The sequence below is a fragment of the Protopterus annectens genome, chromosome 3.part1, assembly GCF_019279795.1.
Source record: "Protopterus annectens isolate FY-2018-M chromosome 3.part1, PAN1.0, whole genome shotgun sequence".
NCBI classification, from domain to species: Eukaryota; Metazoa; Chordata; order Ceratodontiformes; family Protopteridae; genus Protopterus; species Protopterus annectens.
This window is the reverse complement of record NC_056732.1, coordinates 233,700,751-233,717,946: the sequence shown is the minus strand read 5'-3', so window position 1 is coordinate 233,717,946 and position 17,196 is coordinate 233,700,751. Positions and strand designations below refer to the sequence as shown.

General features: G+C 41.0%; 1 protein-coding gene across 1 annotated transcript in view; it reads left to right on the top strand.

The window, feature by feature from the left end:
* Positions 1-17,196, top strand: part of LOC122798074 (collagen alpha-6(VI) chain-like) — a 1,097,601-nt gene that overhangs the window by 1,001,103 nt on the left and 79,302 nt on the right. The window contains exon 37 of the mRNA XM_044066731.1: positions 13,515-13,608. Within this exon, the coding sequence (XP_043922666.1) occupies positions 13,515-13,608 (94 nt within the window). The remainder of the gene's footprint in view (positions 1-13,514; positions 13,609-17,196) is intronic.

Genomic DNA, 17,196 nt, shown 5'->3' with positions numbered 1-17,196 from the left:
CAACTGCACCAGCTGTAAAGGCCACAGAAATACCTCACAAAGAGGATCCACGGCATCCAACATCTGTCCAATGTGGACAGGCTCAAATCACTATCACTCTACTTGGTATCATACACATTGCTTAGAGGTGATCTGTGTCTCGCCTACAAGGCAATCTCGGACCCTGGCCTTCTAGAGAAGCTCCATATCTGTAAGTCTAGCTCCTCATGCATTACCCACTTGAAAGGGCTAAGTCTAATATGCAACATTAACAAAACCTGCTGGAGAGACAGATTTTCTACCAGAGGCAGCCCAGTCTCTGGAATTGACTTTCCATACACGTCAAACAGAGTATGTTGCTGACCCTCTTTCAACCACAGTTTTGATGAGTGGATGGGAAACCCCAAATTTGCCGCAGGGGTTCCACCTGTGTCCCTCATTGACAAGGGTGACAGGTGCTGACTGAAGTTTCTTTTTTGAGGATAAACTCTTGGCTAGGCTTGCAAGGGTCCAGGGCCATTAGTCTAATAATCTCCTTTGATCCTATGGCACCAAGCAGACTGAAATATACAATGTGCACACAAATGACTCACTCTTACTTCTCAACCATCCAGATTTTCACAGAATGTCCAGATTTTTGCCTCGTATTTATGGTCTGTTCCTCATCAAATGTGTGGCTTTCCATCAAATCACTGAGGATTGAAATCACAAAATAATGACACACATTTGAGTTTCAGACTTTGTGCCCTTCACAAAATACATGCTAATACAAATCCTGTTATTCTAGCAGATTTCTAAGTTTATGAAAGCAATATTTAAAATATGTCCCTATTTTTGGCCTTTGCCACCACCCTACATCCATAAATGTTGGCTTTGTCCAGATTTTGGTGCTAAAAGATTGAGAGATATAGAATTACTAAACAAGTCACTAACTGAAGCTTGGCCTCAAGACCAGGCAGACCATTTGCTCTGTTACCCTGGGCTATGGGCCTACACCAGCCACAGCCAATAACAGTCCTCACACTGAACGTCAGCAGCGGAAGGTTTTGTGCTGAGCTGCCCAGGCCACTTTCATGTTTTACTCCTTGTTCAATGTCTTCCCATAGTAACGGCACTTCTGTACTCTGGTCACCATACATCAAGTACAAGAAAATCTTACTCTATTTATTGTTCCACCTGTGAGCCCTGCCACCTTCAGTGTCTTCAAAAGCCATTGCCATTCACTAGGTTACAATCTAGAGAAATATGGCAGACAGTCATGCACGTTGCTGCTCTTGGCACATGATGCATGTCATCTGGCATCTAGTTAGTATGATCAGTCACAGTGCCTCTGTTGCACAGCATGAATATGTTAAGATGTGAAGTGTAGCATGGAGAGAGTGCCAAGCTCCGCAGTGCCTACATATGTCACTAGCTTTGCTCTTCAGCACCTCTCTAAGCTACACCATACTTTCCCCCATATCCCATGGGGTCATTGACATGCCAGGCATGATGAATGAACTTTGCAGGTAGTAATGTGAGTGCTTGAAGCTGATGTAAAGCATGGCACAGGGGGATGATATTAATGTGCAATTCATCAACAGTAAGCCAAAATAGCTACACTAAGGGTCTCAAAATTGTGAGACAAAAGCAGCCACACCCATTGTTAGCCTCATCTTGCTACAGAAGACTGCAGAACAGTAAACTGTAGAGCCACTACCCCTAAGGTAGACCTCAATTACTAGAAGCAAGACAAGCTTAAAGACAGGTAAGTAAATGGGAACTGGTACTGTTTTTCAGTTTTGCTGTATTACTAATGCTTTACTTATGTTTTGCTTGTTTGATACTCTAGAGGAGTATGATAATAGGTGCAAATGACAACAGTGTAAGTATTTACTGTATGGAGTACTCTAACATGGATGGAGTCAACTGTCGTGGCAGGAAAAGAGGAGGTGATGTATTATGAAAGGTTATAACTGTACTGGGGTTTGTTTCCTTGTTTACTATGCAGGGAATGCAGTCTAATATTTAGGCCAAGAACTTGTTGTGCCCCACTCTGTATTGATATACAAGTGTTGGGAGGTGTTCTGTTTGCTGATAATTAGCCTCAGAGCTGTGGAAGGATATGCGCTATGGCATACTATTTGGAAAGAACCTCTGCCAAGCCTGTAGTATAACTGTTTGAATCTTATGTGTTACATGTCTGTCTCTTGAGACTATTAATGCTGTAGCCATGAGTGTGGTTGTGTAAGGTAAGCTTGCATGTGTGTCTGAGAGCCAACCAACACACTGTAGGGGTTATCACAGAGTGGACTTGTTTTCCACATCCCTCCATGGAAGTTGTTGGACCATGTCAGTCACATCTTATGCTGAGACTGTAGCAATTCCAAAAATATGCACGTTATTATACTTGTAATCCTCAAGTGTACATGGAGGTATTATGTTTACCTCTGTGGCATATAGTACTACAGATGACAAGAGCTGACTGCCACATAGGTGGCATCCATATACAGAGGTAGTCCCTCATCATTTTTGCTACAGGATATGGGTCTTGCTAACACATTTTTATGTGGCGCTGAGGAGGGCTATATTGTGCATGACCTAGTAACTGGCTACACACATAGTTCTTTTCAGTTGCAGGTTTGTTATCCCCAAAGGGGATTGGCTCCATAAAAGTAAATAAATGGTGGTCTACTAGCAGAGTAACCATATGTAAAGGGGTCCAGACAGTTCAAGAATCCACAGTGCTGGACATCAGTGCTGAATTGCACATGGCACCATGAATATCCACTGGTGATACCCCAAGTTTGTTTGTCAGAACATGTGGTACCATCCACAGTACTTTTCCACTTTAGTGTCTTAGAACTTATAAGCCTGGCATCTCTGTTTTTACAGGAACATTGGAATTAATGGTGCAAAGGCCATCTATTTAAAGTATGGTAAACTTAATTTTTACATAGTACTCCATTATATAAAAATAGCTCCACTGGTCTGCGGGTGTTGGTGAAGGGTTCATCCTTAGATTGGACAATGTTTTGATGTTTTCACAAGTGCTGTATTATCTATTTACTCCACAGCAGACAGAGGCCTTTCTGATGTCAGGGAACTGACTGGACCTGATGAAAATGACAGCCAAAGCCCAGTACCATCAGGGGTTAGGGTGTCAGTGACAGACTTATTTTTATTTGATTATTTTATTTTATTTTACATTTGATAACCGGGGTTGTCTGACTGAGCCAAAAAGGCCCCTTTTCAGCAGAGGCCTGGGGAGAAAAGCTCCACACAGAATAATAATTACAGATACATTTAGATATTTAGACATGATCAATATACACACAAATTACAATAGACATATTTTTACAGTGATATGCAGCACATCAGCAGTTACAGTGGAGAGAAGAAACAATAAAACAATTTCAAAATAAAGGTAATTAATAGATTTGTGGTGTACAGATGAAATTTGGAACATAGGTAGAATACATACATAGTGCATATATACAGTACATACATTGTACATTAGCCAAAGTTTGTGAGTAAGAGTGAGAACTGTTATCAAGTACTCTGGGCTTAGTATGATGATCACATGATGATGATCACATCCCCATCCCCTTCCACAGACACAGCTCTTCTGCCTGTGCAACCCACTCCACAGACACAGGATGCCACTCATGGACTGACACATCAGATCAAGGGAGTGGCCTTTTCTCTAGAGGCAGAGTCATTCTTGGCTGCTGCTAGTTCCATTGAGTGAATTGATGACATCAGGAGACAACATGCTGCCGGCCAAACATGTGATGAGTGCAGCTGCCTTCCTGAGTTGAGTGTTTCCATGGCTCCCACTCAGTATTTGTGCAGAACCATAGCACAGGACAGGCAGATATCAATATTGCCATAGCTGAGCTGGCCAGACTAGTATGGGGTTTGTGTGAAGACAGCTGAAATGCCTGAATCAATTGTGCACTTTTAAAGAGAGGCAGCACAGGGATTCTAAATGCTACAGGTGTCCTTGTGCAACTGCTCATCGTGATCACCACTCTTCCCGCGGCCAGTCCACTTATGGCTACACCTATGCATACACCTATGTGGAGGTCTGTTACACAGAGAAAATAAGAAAGAAAAATAAGGGTTTTCATTTCTTGATCTGATTTTAAGTTAATTTTAATAGTCTGTATCTGCTTTAGCTAAGGTCTCTAAGCCTATATTAGTAATTCCAATACATAGTTGCACTGCATTGTTGCCATTGAAGTGGTTTAACTATTATTATTAAACCCAAGTTTAATCCTTATGTAAATGTGAATGTCAGGCTTGTTCAGGACTTGTCTTTGCATTAAAGCAGTTCCAGGCCAGTCAGCTCAGAACTAAGGGCTAATTGTTTATCCTTGCCACCCACCCTGTTGTTTGTGTTCTTAAACCCAGTGGATCTGCTGTTGGTTGCAATAATTTAGCCCCCCCCCACCTTAAACTACTCTCCAGGCTAAAATACATTTGATAAAACTGCTTAGTATTGAGTGTATTGATACAGATTGCACTGATTTTAGTATCAAATGATTGAGTTTTTTTTTTAAATATAATTAGTTTACTTATTCTTGTTGATGACAGAAAAAGGTTTCCAAGCTAGTTATTTTGTGTGGACATTTAAATACTCAATAGCAAGTCCACCCAAACATTATTCTAAAACCAAACTACAAGCAGACAAGCAGTTATAGTAATCCCTGCACCCAGAATCATTCCTGTCAATATCATGTGCCAGCACTTCCTCACAACTTCTGTAGCCAGCATGAATAAGATGGGTATCTTGAGAAGGTGTAAGAACTGTCTTGTGCTGACAATCATCTGTTACTCAAATAGCATAACACAGTGTGTTAGAGCTGTAAATATATAATATTCTTGGAGGCAAAAATCACACACACAGTAAACTCAGACACCAAAATCATCACGAATACACCACATATCACACCTCTCCAAGGCCATCACAATTTGATAACCGGGGGTGTCTGACTGAGCCGAAAAGGCTCATATACATATACATTACACATATAATCCACCAAATATTGAGGTATTAAAGATTAACTTGCCAAAGGCCTCCAAAACACAACATAGCCACAAGGCACTCTCAGCAAGTTAAACCTAACTCCTCACATAGCACAAGGAGTCCCAAAGTCACAGGTGCTGAGCCTGTAAGGTAGGCATCACCCCAACCAAACATTCTTGTTATGGGTGACTTCATTGTAAAACATACCAATGTGCTTCTTACCACACTGAGAAAGGAAAGAGTGTTGCTTGTCTTGTGCCAGGATCCATCAGATCACATATGCACACCAGTCCTTGAACAAAAGTACCAGCGTGACTCTGTAATAGTTCATGCTGGTGTCAATGACTTCAGATGTACCTCCCTGGAGTACTTGAAGAGAGACATGATAGAGCTCTAAAGTATGTGTCCAAGGCAGATATAACCTAGCACTGACCGGCAGTCTAACTTCTCCAAGGGTGATGCCACAATATGAGCAAAACATAATCGACTTCAATAATTGGCTTAGTATTTGATGTCATTCAAAGTGGGTCCAATATTTGTCAGCCTGGGAGAATATGATTGACAGACCACGCTGCTTCACCAGGGATGGCCTACATCTGCCCCCTTTGAGGTTTTGATTATTGGCAAAAACATTGTCCACCACCACAGTGTATTTTTTAGGCATTGCCAACCTGATAAAGTTGCTAACATAAAACAAGCAAAGGAAAATAAGAAGGTGTTGCTGATCAATGCTAAGAGCCTAACACAAAACTTCACTCCCTGCACGCCCTTCTCGCCCGTCACCCTGGAGGACACTGGCCTCTGTGTAGTGACTGAGACATGGTTTAAAATAGCAGAGAGCACTCCGGCCGTGCAAGGCTATAATGCCTTCCACATGTTTAAACCAGCTATTGTGTAGGAGTGGAAAAAGGTGAAAGTGTCTCAATCTACATCCGGAAGAGACTCACATCAAGGCAGGTAAAGAAGCATGATGCACTAGAGCTTCTTCATGTCCAAGTAACCATCAGAAAGGTCCTGTACCATATATTAACTAGCTATAGAACTCCAGCTATGACAAAAGAAAAACACAATGCCTATCTACAAGAACTAGAATCACTCAGTATTAAACCCAATACCATTTTCCTAGGCAATCTAAACTATCCAACTGTAGCCTGGGAAACCTAAACCACCACTAGTGCTCAAGCACAGATATTGCTGGATTTTATTAATACAAATGCCCTGCAACAATTACTCAGAGTACCCAGTAGGGGGAATAACTTCTTGAATCTTGTCCTTACTAACACGAGAGCTTCTTGCACCATCTCTTGTGTATCTTCATCACTTGTTAGGTCTGAACATAAAAAGTCTCCTTCAAAATAAAGCTGAAACTAAAGATCCCTTCCATCCATGGTACCTTTACAAGTTTCTTTAAGACAAAATACCTACTCCTAACTGGTACAACGGTAATCTTCAAATCCCCACCAAATCCAATTAATTCCACTAAGTACACAGAAATGTACACCAACATATAGTATACCAGTATGCAAACAGCTGCGTAAATGCAACTGCATCCCACAGAGACAAGTGCAGGGCAAGCAAAAGAAACAAATCCACGTGGACGAGCCATAATATCAACAAGCTTTGTAATAAAAGGAAAATAATTTTTACCAAAAGTCAGAACAGCAATTTTAAGAATGTTATAGAGTCCTTATCACTGAAATAAACAAACAGATGAGAACCTTAGTAAAATGCAGCAAAGCCAGTTTTGAGGTTTAAATAGCTACCCAAGCCAAAAACAATGAAAAGGCATTTTAGTTATGTTCGTAATCTCAAAAGCAGTGTGCAGCAATGCCCTGAGCTGATCGTGAACTATGTTTCCTACAATGAGATTGAAGATACAGTGAATCTACTAGCCAATAAATTTAGCTTAACTGTGCTCCTGTCTCCCCTTCGTCTGTCCTCAAAATGTAACTGAAACTGGCTTGCCTCCAGCTATCACCAAAGATCAAGTCCTAAAAATGCCATCAAAAGCTATAAATACTGTATCCATGTGTTCTGACAATATTCCTGGATGCATCTTAAATAGCATGAAGCAGGACTTAGCCCCACCCCTAACAATACTGTTCAGTTTCAGCCTCCATTCAGGTTTTCTACCAAGTAAATGGAGAACAGCTACTGTCATTCCACTGCATAAGGGACGACTTTCAACAGACCCGGGAAATTACTACCTCATAAGTCTGACCAGCCTCATATGCAAAGCCATGGAAAGACTTATTATGGAACTTAATCAGTAAGGACATGGGGAACCTCCAAACACTGGACTTGTCTCAGAATGGATTCATCAAGGACAGATCCTGCTTATTCAACCTGGTGGATCTTTTGAAAAGGTCAACAAAGCAACCAATAAAGGCAAAGTAGCACACATCATATACTTCAACCTGGCCAAAGCCTTTGACACAGTCACCCACTCAGGCATAGTAGAAAAGCTACATAAACTGGGAATAAAGCTCTAGGTCTCCTGCTGGACTGCCAACTGGCTCACAGATAGGAAGCAAATAATCAAAATAGTAGAAGTTACCTTCACAAAGACACCAGTCACAACTGGAGTCCCCCAGGGGTTTGTGCTGAGACCTCGCTTGTTTGACATCTGCTTTTCTGAAGTAAAAGTCAATACTAAAAGGTTCTAGCTGACTAAGTTTGCATATGATTGCAGGCAAGGAGCTTTCACTAAATCCCCAAATGACTTATCCATCTTGCAGAAAAGTTTATCCCAAACAAATAACTAGTGCCAAAATCAGAGAAAAAAACTATGGAAAGTCATCTACCCCAGGGAACTACCACATTGGCAGTATTTACAAAGTTGATTGGGATTTGAGAACTTATGTGGACAGCGACCTAACTTTTTACCAACATGTTTATGGTTGTAAGAAAGTCCTTCTATAATGCACAGCTTATAAACAAAGGGACTGTGTCTAGATCTAGAGATGTTATTGTTCCCGTTTACTCAGCGCTCATTAGGCCATCCATTGAATATAATGCCCCCTTTGGCATGTGTCTGTCCAGAGACATGCAACAACTGCAAGGTCCAAAGTGATGTCTTACAAAAAGGATAAAAGGCCTAAACAATATGTCCTACATGGACCAACTCAAAGCTCTGTCACTATACTCAGTATCTTACAGACTGTTAAGAGCTGACCTGTGTCTGGCATACAAAGCATCCTCCGACCCATTGCTGATGGATTTACTGCACATCAGCAAGTCAAATGGCATAAAAAGTAATTAGTCTAGGGACCTAAACCTCTTCTGTAATATCAAAAGAATGGTTTGGAGGGACAAGTATATATCTCAGAGGGTACCACTGCTGTGGAAGAGAATCCACATCCACATAAAGCAAAGCTCATCCGTGTCCATATTCAAGCACAACTTAGCTTTATGGATGAGAAATAGAAAATTTACCCCAGGACTTCCCCTTGTACTACTAATGAACAGAGGTTCCTAAATGTTTTATCCCATGCATGGGGGGAGGGTCCCCACAAATTATCTACAGTATGACCCAGGTTATTCTCATTAGGGGCTATATAAAATTATTGACCATGGGATGGGTAAGGCCAATCTATAACCCAATCGAATAGGCTATTTTGATCACAAAAAAGGTAACTTGGCTAGATGTAAAATAGCCTACTAGGGCAGCAAGCCTAGTTCTTACATATGAACGTCTGAACCTCCGCCACTGGTGGGGAAGCCCCCCTCAGAAAAGGAAGGGCATGGCCTCAAACCCATAGTGCAACCACCTTTATACCACCATCCAGTACTGAGGGCACTTTGAGGCACTGTGTAAGTGTACAGAAATGCTGTGTTAATGTAGAAACCACCAGTAGCACATTCCACTGCTCATGGTCACACTGCATTTCATGTGGATCATGCTTCTTCCCTTCCCATAAGAAGGCACCCCCCACACTCCCATGGATCAGGATATGTACAGTCAGCATATACATGCGTTGTTGGTACCCTAGACCTGCCAACAGATGTCAGGAAAGAGCTGCATCATCTGCTGGATCAGTGTCCATTCACATATCCATATACACACAGTGTTAACCCTCACCCACTCCCACAAACACATACTACTTTCCACTGACTCATTGCCTTGCACACATCTGCATATGCTGACAGCTGTACCCTGCCCTAACTACTCTGTTACCTAGGTAGCCTGTGTCTGATGCATAGCATGGCCACTGTATGCATCATATAGCACAACATGTGTGGCCACTGTATGCATCATGCAACACAACTTGCATGGCCACTGTATGCATCATTTAGCACAACTTGTATGGCCACTGTACGCATCATATAGCACAACTTGTGTATAGTATTGCATGCACATAGCTCTCAACTGCTCAGATTTTTCTGAATGTCCAGATTTTTGCTTCATATTTTTGGTCTGCTCCTTGTAAAATTTGTTGTTTTCTGGTTTTGAAGTCACTAAATAATGACATATATTTGAGTTTCAAACTTTATATCCTTCAGAAAAAAAGCATATTGAGACAAATCCTGTTATCCTGTCAACTTTTGAAGTTTATAAAAGCAATATTTAAAAATTATCCCTATTTTTGTACCTTTGTCCCCCCATTACTTTAGGTTTTGCCCAGAGTACATGTGCTGAGAGGTTGAGAAGTATGTGGATGCATCATTTTAGTCTTCTAAAGTATGCTTATTCTGGCCCATAGTTGTAAACCAGATTCTGCATCTTAGTCAGTGTCATGATGCCCTGTCCTCACCTCCCCTCATGTAGTCTTCCCCTGCAGCTGGATCCTCCAAAACTCATCAGTGACCTCATTACTTTCCTCTCAGATGTCTCTGGCCTGATTTGACTGTTTGCATATTATCATGTTGTGTAATATTGCACACACTGCAAAGATTTTACTGCATTTTCTCACTCATACTGCTTGGCACCACCAGAGACATCTAGGGCAGTCCAACCACACCCTCAACAGTAATGTGAGTTTGCGGCAGGACAGTGTTGTGCACATTCTCTGCCATGGTCTGTGGGTTTCTAGTTTGTGTCATTAGCCATGGCTCCTGGGATTATCAGGAATCATCAATAAGATGTCCTTGTGGAAACCACCCCACAAAGACTACTGGTATAAGAATGATGTAAGTCACATGTGTGCCAAATGTGGGGAGTCATGGACACTTCCTGGATAACTTGATGTAACGTATATTTTTGCAGACCACTTGGCAGTTGATGGAGTATAATATTTAAAAAAATACACTTCAGCTCCAGACTAATTAGACAATACGATTATCTGGTACTCCTCCATATCCAAATTAAGATTAGCAACAACCCCTTATTAAATTGCTGCTAATGATAGGACCTCGTACATAACTGGTAAGGAGCTCCCATGTATTAAGCCAAACATCATTCTCCTAGGGAAAGTCAACTACCTCGCAGAAGACAACCACAAAACCTTCTTTCCCTATGTTAGAAACTACAGAAACAAGCCCAGCACTGTGCGTGGCTAACAGTAAATGATATCATATACTTGGACCCAAAGGACATAGCCAATGTAATATCAGATACATTTAGCTCTGATTTCCCCCCTCCTCTATTCTCCTCTCCTACATTCCCAGATGTCATACTGATATCTACAGCCCTCCTCAAATCTCACATGAACAAATACTCTGTGTGTGTGTCTCTCTCTCTCTCACTCAAACTAATGCAGTCTGTTCTCCTTAACCCTCTTTTCAATTGGAGCTCTTTTGGCTTCTGCTCTGATGTACTCATTTCTTTGTTTGTCTCACAGTGTCTACTCTAGCACCCGTCTGCTCTGCCTTCACTGCCCACGTTTCTGTTCCATATAGAAGTACTGGTGACACTGCTGTTTTGTACACCTTATATTTCAGCTTCCTGGCATTCTTTTGTCACACACTACCCCTGACACTCTGTGCAAGTTGGCTGCAGCCCCTCTGATTCTTGCTTCCTCATTCAGACTTCTCTTCTCCTCAACCACCCATCCCAGGTACTCAAAGATGTTAAGATGTTCTACTACTTTCCCTTCTGTCTCACTTTTCAGTTTCTGATTTCCCACATTTGCTGCCATGACAACTGATTTGTCTGTATTCAGTTTCATCCCATGTGCCTTTAGTTTTGCATTTCATTCCATTCACCTATTATACTCTGAAGTTCCTGTTCAGAAATCTGCTTATAATACATCATCTGCATATAGCATCTTTGTTTAATTACTCTTCCAGCCTGTTTGCTAATGTAGACCATATGAACAGCAGTGAGCTCAGATCTGAACCCTGATGCACACCCATGCCCCCTGCAAACCTTTCTGTGTTTCCAAATACGGTTCATACTTGTGTTATTTGTTCCTTGTACATAATCTGTATTAATTCTTCTAATGTTTGAAGGACTTCAAACCATTGCAGGACTGCCCAAATCAGCTTTCTTGGGACTTTGTCATCTGTTTCCTTAATGTCTCTGAATGCTCATTTGGACTCTTTCCTCATTTCTGTCTTCTTCTCCCACTATCTACCTCACTGCAAACATCAGTTCCCTTGTGCTGCATCCTAATTTAAATCTGAACTGCTCGCCTCCCATCTTACTTTCTACTGCTGTGAGTGTTCATTGATCAGTCACTCTCTCCAGCAGTTTCATGCAGTGTGGCAGGAGGTTAATATCCCTACACTGCATATCCCTTTTGTTTTTGCACGCTGGCACTAGTATTCTTATTCTCCATTAATATGAGATATGCCTTTCGTGCCATACTACAATGAGTACTACAATGAGTACCCTCGAGTGCCATTTCTCCTCTACTTTCCCCAACGTCTTGATCAGATCTGATTTGACCTAATCTGAGCCTGCTGCTTTCCCTGAATTCACTTTCCTTACTTCTTCTTCTTCTGCTAGGCTGGACTCTTCTTCCTCTTTCATTGTGGGCTTTGTATGGGACAGTGCAATTTCTGTGAGGTTTTCTTCATGTAGAAGCTGCTGGAAGTAATCCTTCTATCTGTTGATATTCTGTGCTCCGATGTTCAGCTTGTTGTTATCCCTTATGAATGGTGATGTCTGATGCCTGCCTTCCTCATCATTCTGTCTTTGCCTTGCAACCTGATAGTTTTGTGATGCCATCTGCTGAGTCACTCTCTAGAAGCTGGTAGAGGCCACTGATGCCTTGTTCTTTGTTACTGTCACTACTCTCTTAGTCTCCCTTAGTCTCTGATAGCCAGCCAGCAGTCTTTCCTAGCCTGGTCCAGCCTTTTAAGGTCCATCATTTTCCTGCACACAAAGACTGTGTTACTGTGTTCCTAAAATGTTGTTAGTTTCTTGCATTCCTTTAAGTCTTAGTTTGCTTGTTATTTTCTGCAAGTTATCCATTTTTTATTGCACTTCTGTTTCACTGGCATTTAGTAAAGGTCCGATATCATTGACAGATTTTAAATGTAATATTTCTCAAGTATGCAAGACATAACCTAGCTGCTGGAATAACAGGATTTACACTATCATGCATTTTCTGAAGCATATCAAGTCCAAAAGTCTAAAACTCAAATGCCTATCATTATTTGGTGACTATAGTCCTAAAATAATTGCTGAAAAAGTGCATTTTTGAGAGAAATGGACCAAAAACATTACACAAAAATAGGAACAACCAACATGTATGCTCTGAGATCTTTATCTCTTAGGGCAAGAATCAGGGACAAAGCCAAATAGTTGAACAAATTGCCCCTTTTACATGACTAACTGCCTCTTTTGATTTCTACATACCCAGTCTTCAACAGCAACCAGCACGTCTGAGATCTTGGCTAAAGCAGGTACAGACTGTTAAAGTGAACATACAAGCACATCAGAAAACAAAAAGTCTTCACTTATTTTTGTTGATGAATGTATTCTGCATCAGCCTCTCCCAGACGCAAAAAGGAACCTAATAGTCCCTTTAAAGAACAATAAATAAACCACTAAAATGCACACAGTACCCCACTTGTATCTCTGTAGTACCTGCTCAGAATTATTATACTCTTAGCACCTGTAAAGTTCACCCCAGACCATGTATCCTAACGTTCTGCTTATACCCTGCATCTCACATCATTTATCTCCATATAGTTTGATATCAACAAGCCTGTTTTATTCTTAAGTATATGAGTGACTTTTGTTGTGAATGCTAGACAGCAGAGACAGAAATGACACTGGTGGTATGTCACAATTAATCTACATGTGTGATGACAACAACTGCCCTCACCAATGACCCATGGCACCTCTCTCCTGTTTTACTTCCTAGTAAGGTTTTTTGTAATATACTTACTAATCTTCTGTGCATTAGAAAGCTTTGTTAACGTCCAGGTAAATTTCATCTGCTTGTAGTTGCATGGAAATTGACTTTAAATCATGGTGTACTACACTGCCCATTACAGTCATGGGTTTAGTAGAATTCAGATTTGAACCGCAAATGTTATCAGTTTAAAAATGATTATTTTAACTACTTTAAAAGTTTGACATTCTTTTCATTTCTAAATACCACAATGAGATTTCTCTTTTTGTTCCCCACAGCATGATGACGTAGAAAGTACTCAGATTTTCACTATTTCTGAAATGACCCTCAATAGGACTCTACAACAAATCAAGGACTGCACACTTTGCTATGGTATTTTATTTTGTTTGTTTATCTATCTTCTTGGTTTTTATGGTTGTTAAGAATGCTTCTTCTTGAAAATATATGACAAAAAGAAATGAATACCATTGTTTAAAACCAGCAAATTGGAGTTGGCACTATTGAAACATATTCAAGCCTTAATAGCTAGATGATCTTTGCAACTGCCCACTTAATTCTGAAGTACAAAAATTAGATATTCTGTATGAAACTTTCAGTAGGTTAAGGATTTTGGTAGGTTAAGCTGTTGAATTCCAATGTTTGGACAAGAATAATGTCTAGATATTTTTGAATAATGGCAAAAGGTATACAAGTATTATCTGGATCCTTGGTCTTCTGTCACAGTTTACCTACACGCAATGGCACTTTCTAACTTAAGTGCCGTGATGTATTTTCCAACCCATCCTACCAACATTATGTGAGCAGTTTCTTAATAAAAAGGTTTGTAAATTTTTTTATGAAGAATGCACCCTATGTAATTCTGTTTTATCCTTCGCTGGTGTCACTTGAGGGATAGTGTGGGGTGCGTCTATGGACTTTAATGGACAGGAATCTGTGCATGTGCTTTGGGGCATCCATTAAAGTCTATTGACACATTTGCCTGCACCCCACATGTTGGCATCACTGAAGGTAAAGTTCAGTGAACTTTTCAAAGATGCCATGTATATTTTGTGAAGCTTGTTATTTTAAATTTGGCAGCAGAAAGCAGGCACCAGTGTCAAGAAAGTGCAGGACTGCTATGGTGGCACCAAATGTCATAGTGCCTAATGTAACTGTGACAGAGCATTTTAATAAGCAACGATGTGTGTGGTATTGGCTAGGTTATGTGTCCCTAACATTGTAACTGTTGATCTGTTAGTATTAATAGTCAGTCGGTTTGCACTGTCTTTGAGTCTGAATCCATGTTGTCTGTTGTAAGTGTACCAGTTTCTCAAGGATTTTTGCCAATGGACAAACCTTTGCTATGGGCCCGTAATTAACTGAGTTAGGATGAGGTACTTTAGGAAGACTGCTTAAAGCTGGGTGAGCAGTTTTAGTTGTTAGGTTGAGGTTGAAAATATGAGTAAGTGTTTCTTCTAGAATAAACTGATTGACTTCTAGCAGTGAAAGTGTGGACTGCAGCTGTAATTGCAATTGCCTAACAGGTGTTCAACTGACTTTTTGGTTATGATTTTATGTAGAATGGGTGGATATTCCAGATACTTGTGCTGGGAGGATTGATGCTATGAGGAGATCTATATTAAATACTTTATTTGGTAGTGTAGGTGGGGAAGAACTGTGATAGGTAAAATTATTTAAGCTGCTTGCTATGCATAACTTTTTAATTTGACCTTTGGAGTAATAGTTTTTGTCTGTGCTGATTTTAATAGTTAGCCTGAGTAGTCTGGGATTTCCAAGTCATTGCACTTGACTGTGCCCAAGGAAAACTGTAATTGTGGCATTAGTAGTAATTGTTGTAACTTTTCTTTAGTATAAGAAATTTCATATGCTAAGCTTGTTGAGAAGGGGTGGCTTTTCAAGTGGACCAGTTTGATCTTTGTCTTGATTTTAAGTTCATGCGCAAATCACGATAACCTTTCCCAGGTGTTTGTTTCTGTATGTGGAAAAAAGTCTACATTTCATTGGCTGCAGAAGATCTTAGACTGAGGACCAGTCTGTCTGCTGTAATTCACTCAGTGTATCATGTGCAGCGTCAGGGATATTCCTGATAAGAGTAGTCTGAAAGAATGATTTCAGTGTTTTCAGTATCCGTGTAGTAAGAAGTGGGCACTTGGTGCTGGGGTAATGTGAGTATTGTTTGAAATTTTTCAGAAATGTTTGTTTTATGTGTGCCAATAATTGCACTTTTTCCTGTGTTTTTGTTAGATCAGTTCCACTGTCTATCAGCTGGGTTAGATTGTTCACTCAGAGGAATGTGTTGATAGTGGACTTGTGTGAGCAATCCAAGTATTCACCAAATGTACTCAGCTTGTTATTCTTGGGATACGTTTGTATTGTTTTAGTGCATTTTGAATTACTTTTGGGGAAGAGTGAAGAGGTATGTAAATTTATTTGCAAATAGTATTTTAGTATGTTCACCTACTAAAATGTGTTTGTGTATCTGGTTAGGAAATCTTAACCAACTGTAACTGAAGTATTGAATATTGTAAAGGAGATAAAATAACTGGGGGTGGGATCTTTAGACAAGGGAAAGAGCAAATTAAATAGAAATATGTATGCATAATAATGTTAGAGGAGGAGTGATGTTTAAAGGAAATCAGTAATCAAGTAATTTAGGGTGGCCACAGTGGTGTAGCAGTTAGCGTTGCCACCTCACAGCAAGAGGTTCTCTGGTTCGATCCTTGGCTAGGGTGCCTTCTGTGCGGAGTCTGCATGTCCTCCCTGTGGTTGTGTGGGTTTCCTCTGGGTGCTCCGGTTTCCTCCTACATCCCAAACACATGCTGTAGGTGGATTGGACACTCTAAATTGGCCCTAGGTGTGAGTCCATGCATGTGTGTGCCTTCTGTGTAAGTTTGGGTGCCGGGCTGGCAACACAACACTGTAAAACTCCACTGCCAATCATGAGCGGACAGGTGATCTGCTGTGGCAACCCCTAACCGGGAAAAGCCAAAAGAAGAAGAATATTAGCTTGGGCTCAGTATGTGATGTACAGTAAAAACCTCTTTATGATCAAAGATGACCTGAGTTTGTGTAGCATTTGGGGAGCTGGAGAAGCCAGGTGGGAGAAGCAGTGAGTAAGTAAGGGTCTAATACTGGCTGGCTATCACCAAGCAAGCAATGGTTAGCACTGTACCCAAATGACCAAGACCAGGGATGTGATTTTGGTGCTCGTGAACCAGTGATGTTAGACTTCATCATATGCAGAGGGTAGCTTGCACATGAATGGAGAGTACATAGAAGACTCTGCAGTGAAGCAGGTGCTCAGGTCAGCCACAAGGGTCAAGGTAAGGACCTAACTAGAAATGCAGCCATTATCAAGGTGCCATTAGGAGTCAACATCTCTTGTCCTGGAGCATCCTCAGGAACAGGATAACAAATGGCCTCAAGACCTACACAGTGGGGCAGTTGTTAGCATTTTCACCTCACAGCAAGAGGTTCTCTGGTTTGATTCTCATATAGGGTGCCTTCTGTGTGGAGTCTACATGCCCACCCTGTGTTTCTATGGGCTTTCTCAAGGTGCTCCAGTTTCCTTCTACATTCTAACGACATGCAGTAGGTGGATTGGATGCCTAAACTGGTCATAGTTATGGATGTGTGTGCATTGGTGTGCTATGGAAGAATAATACTGGCAAAGCTAACCAACTGGCAGTGTGAACATTGGCAATAGATAATTGTCATTGTTGATGTAGCACCTTGACCCCATGTGCAAAAATAGTAAAAAGACGTTCTGAATGGATGAATGGGTGGATGAATAGACCTGGGGGGGGGGGGGGCTTGATGACTGGCAAAGTGCAAAAATAGCATACAGAAAAATGTATGATATAGTCCTCTGAGCCATAGACAAGCCTAAGTCCTATGCATTCAACTTCCCTAATGTGGTGTGTGTGTGTGTGTGTGTGTGTGTGTGTGTGTGTGTGTGTG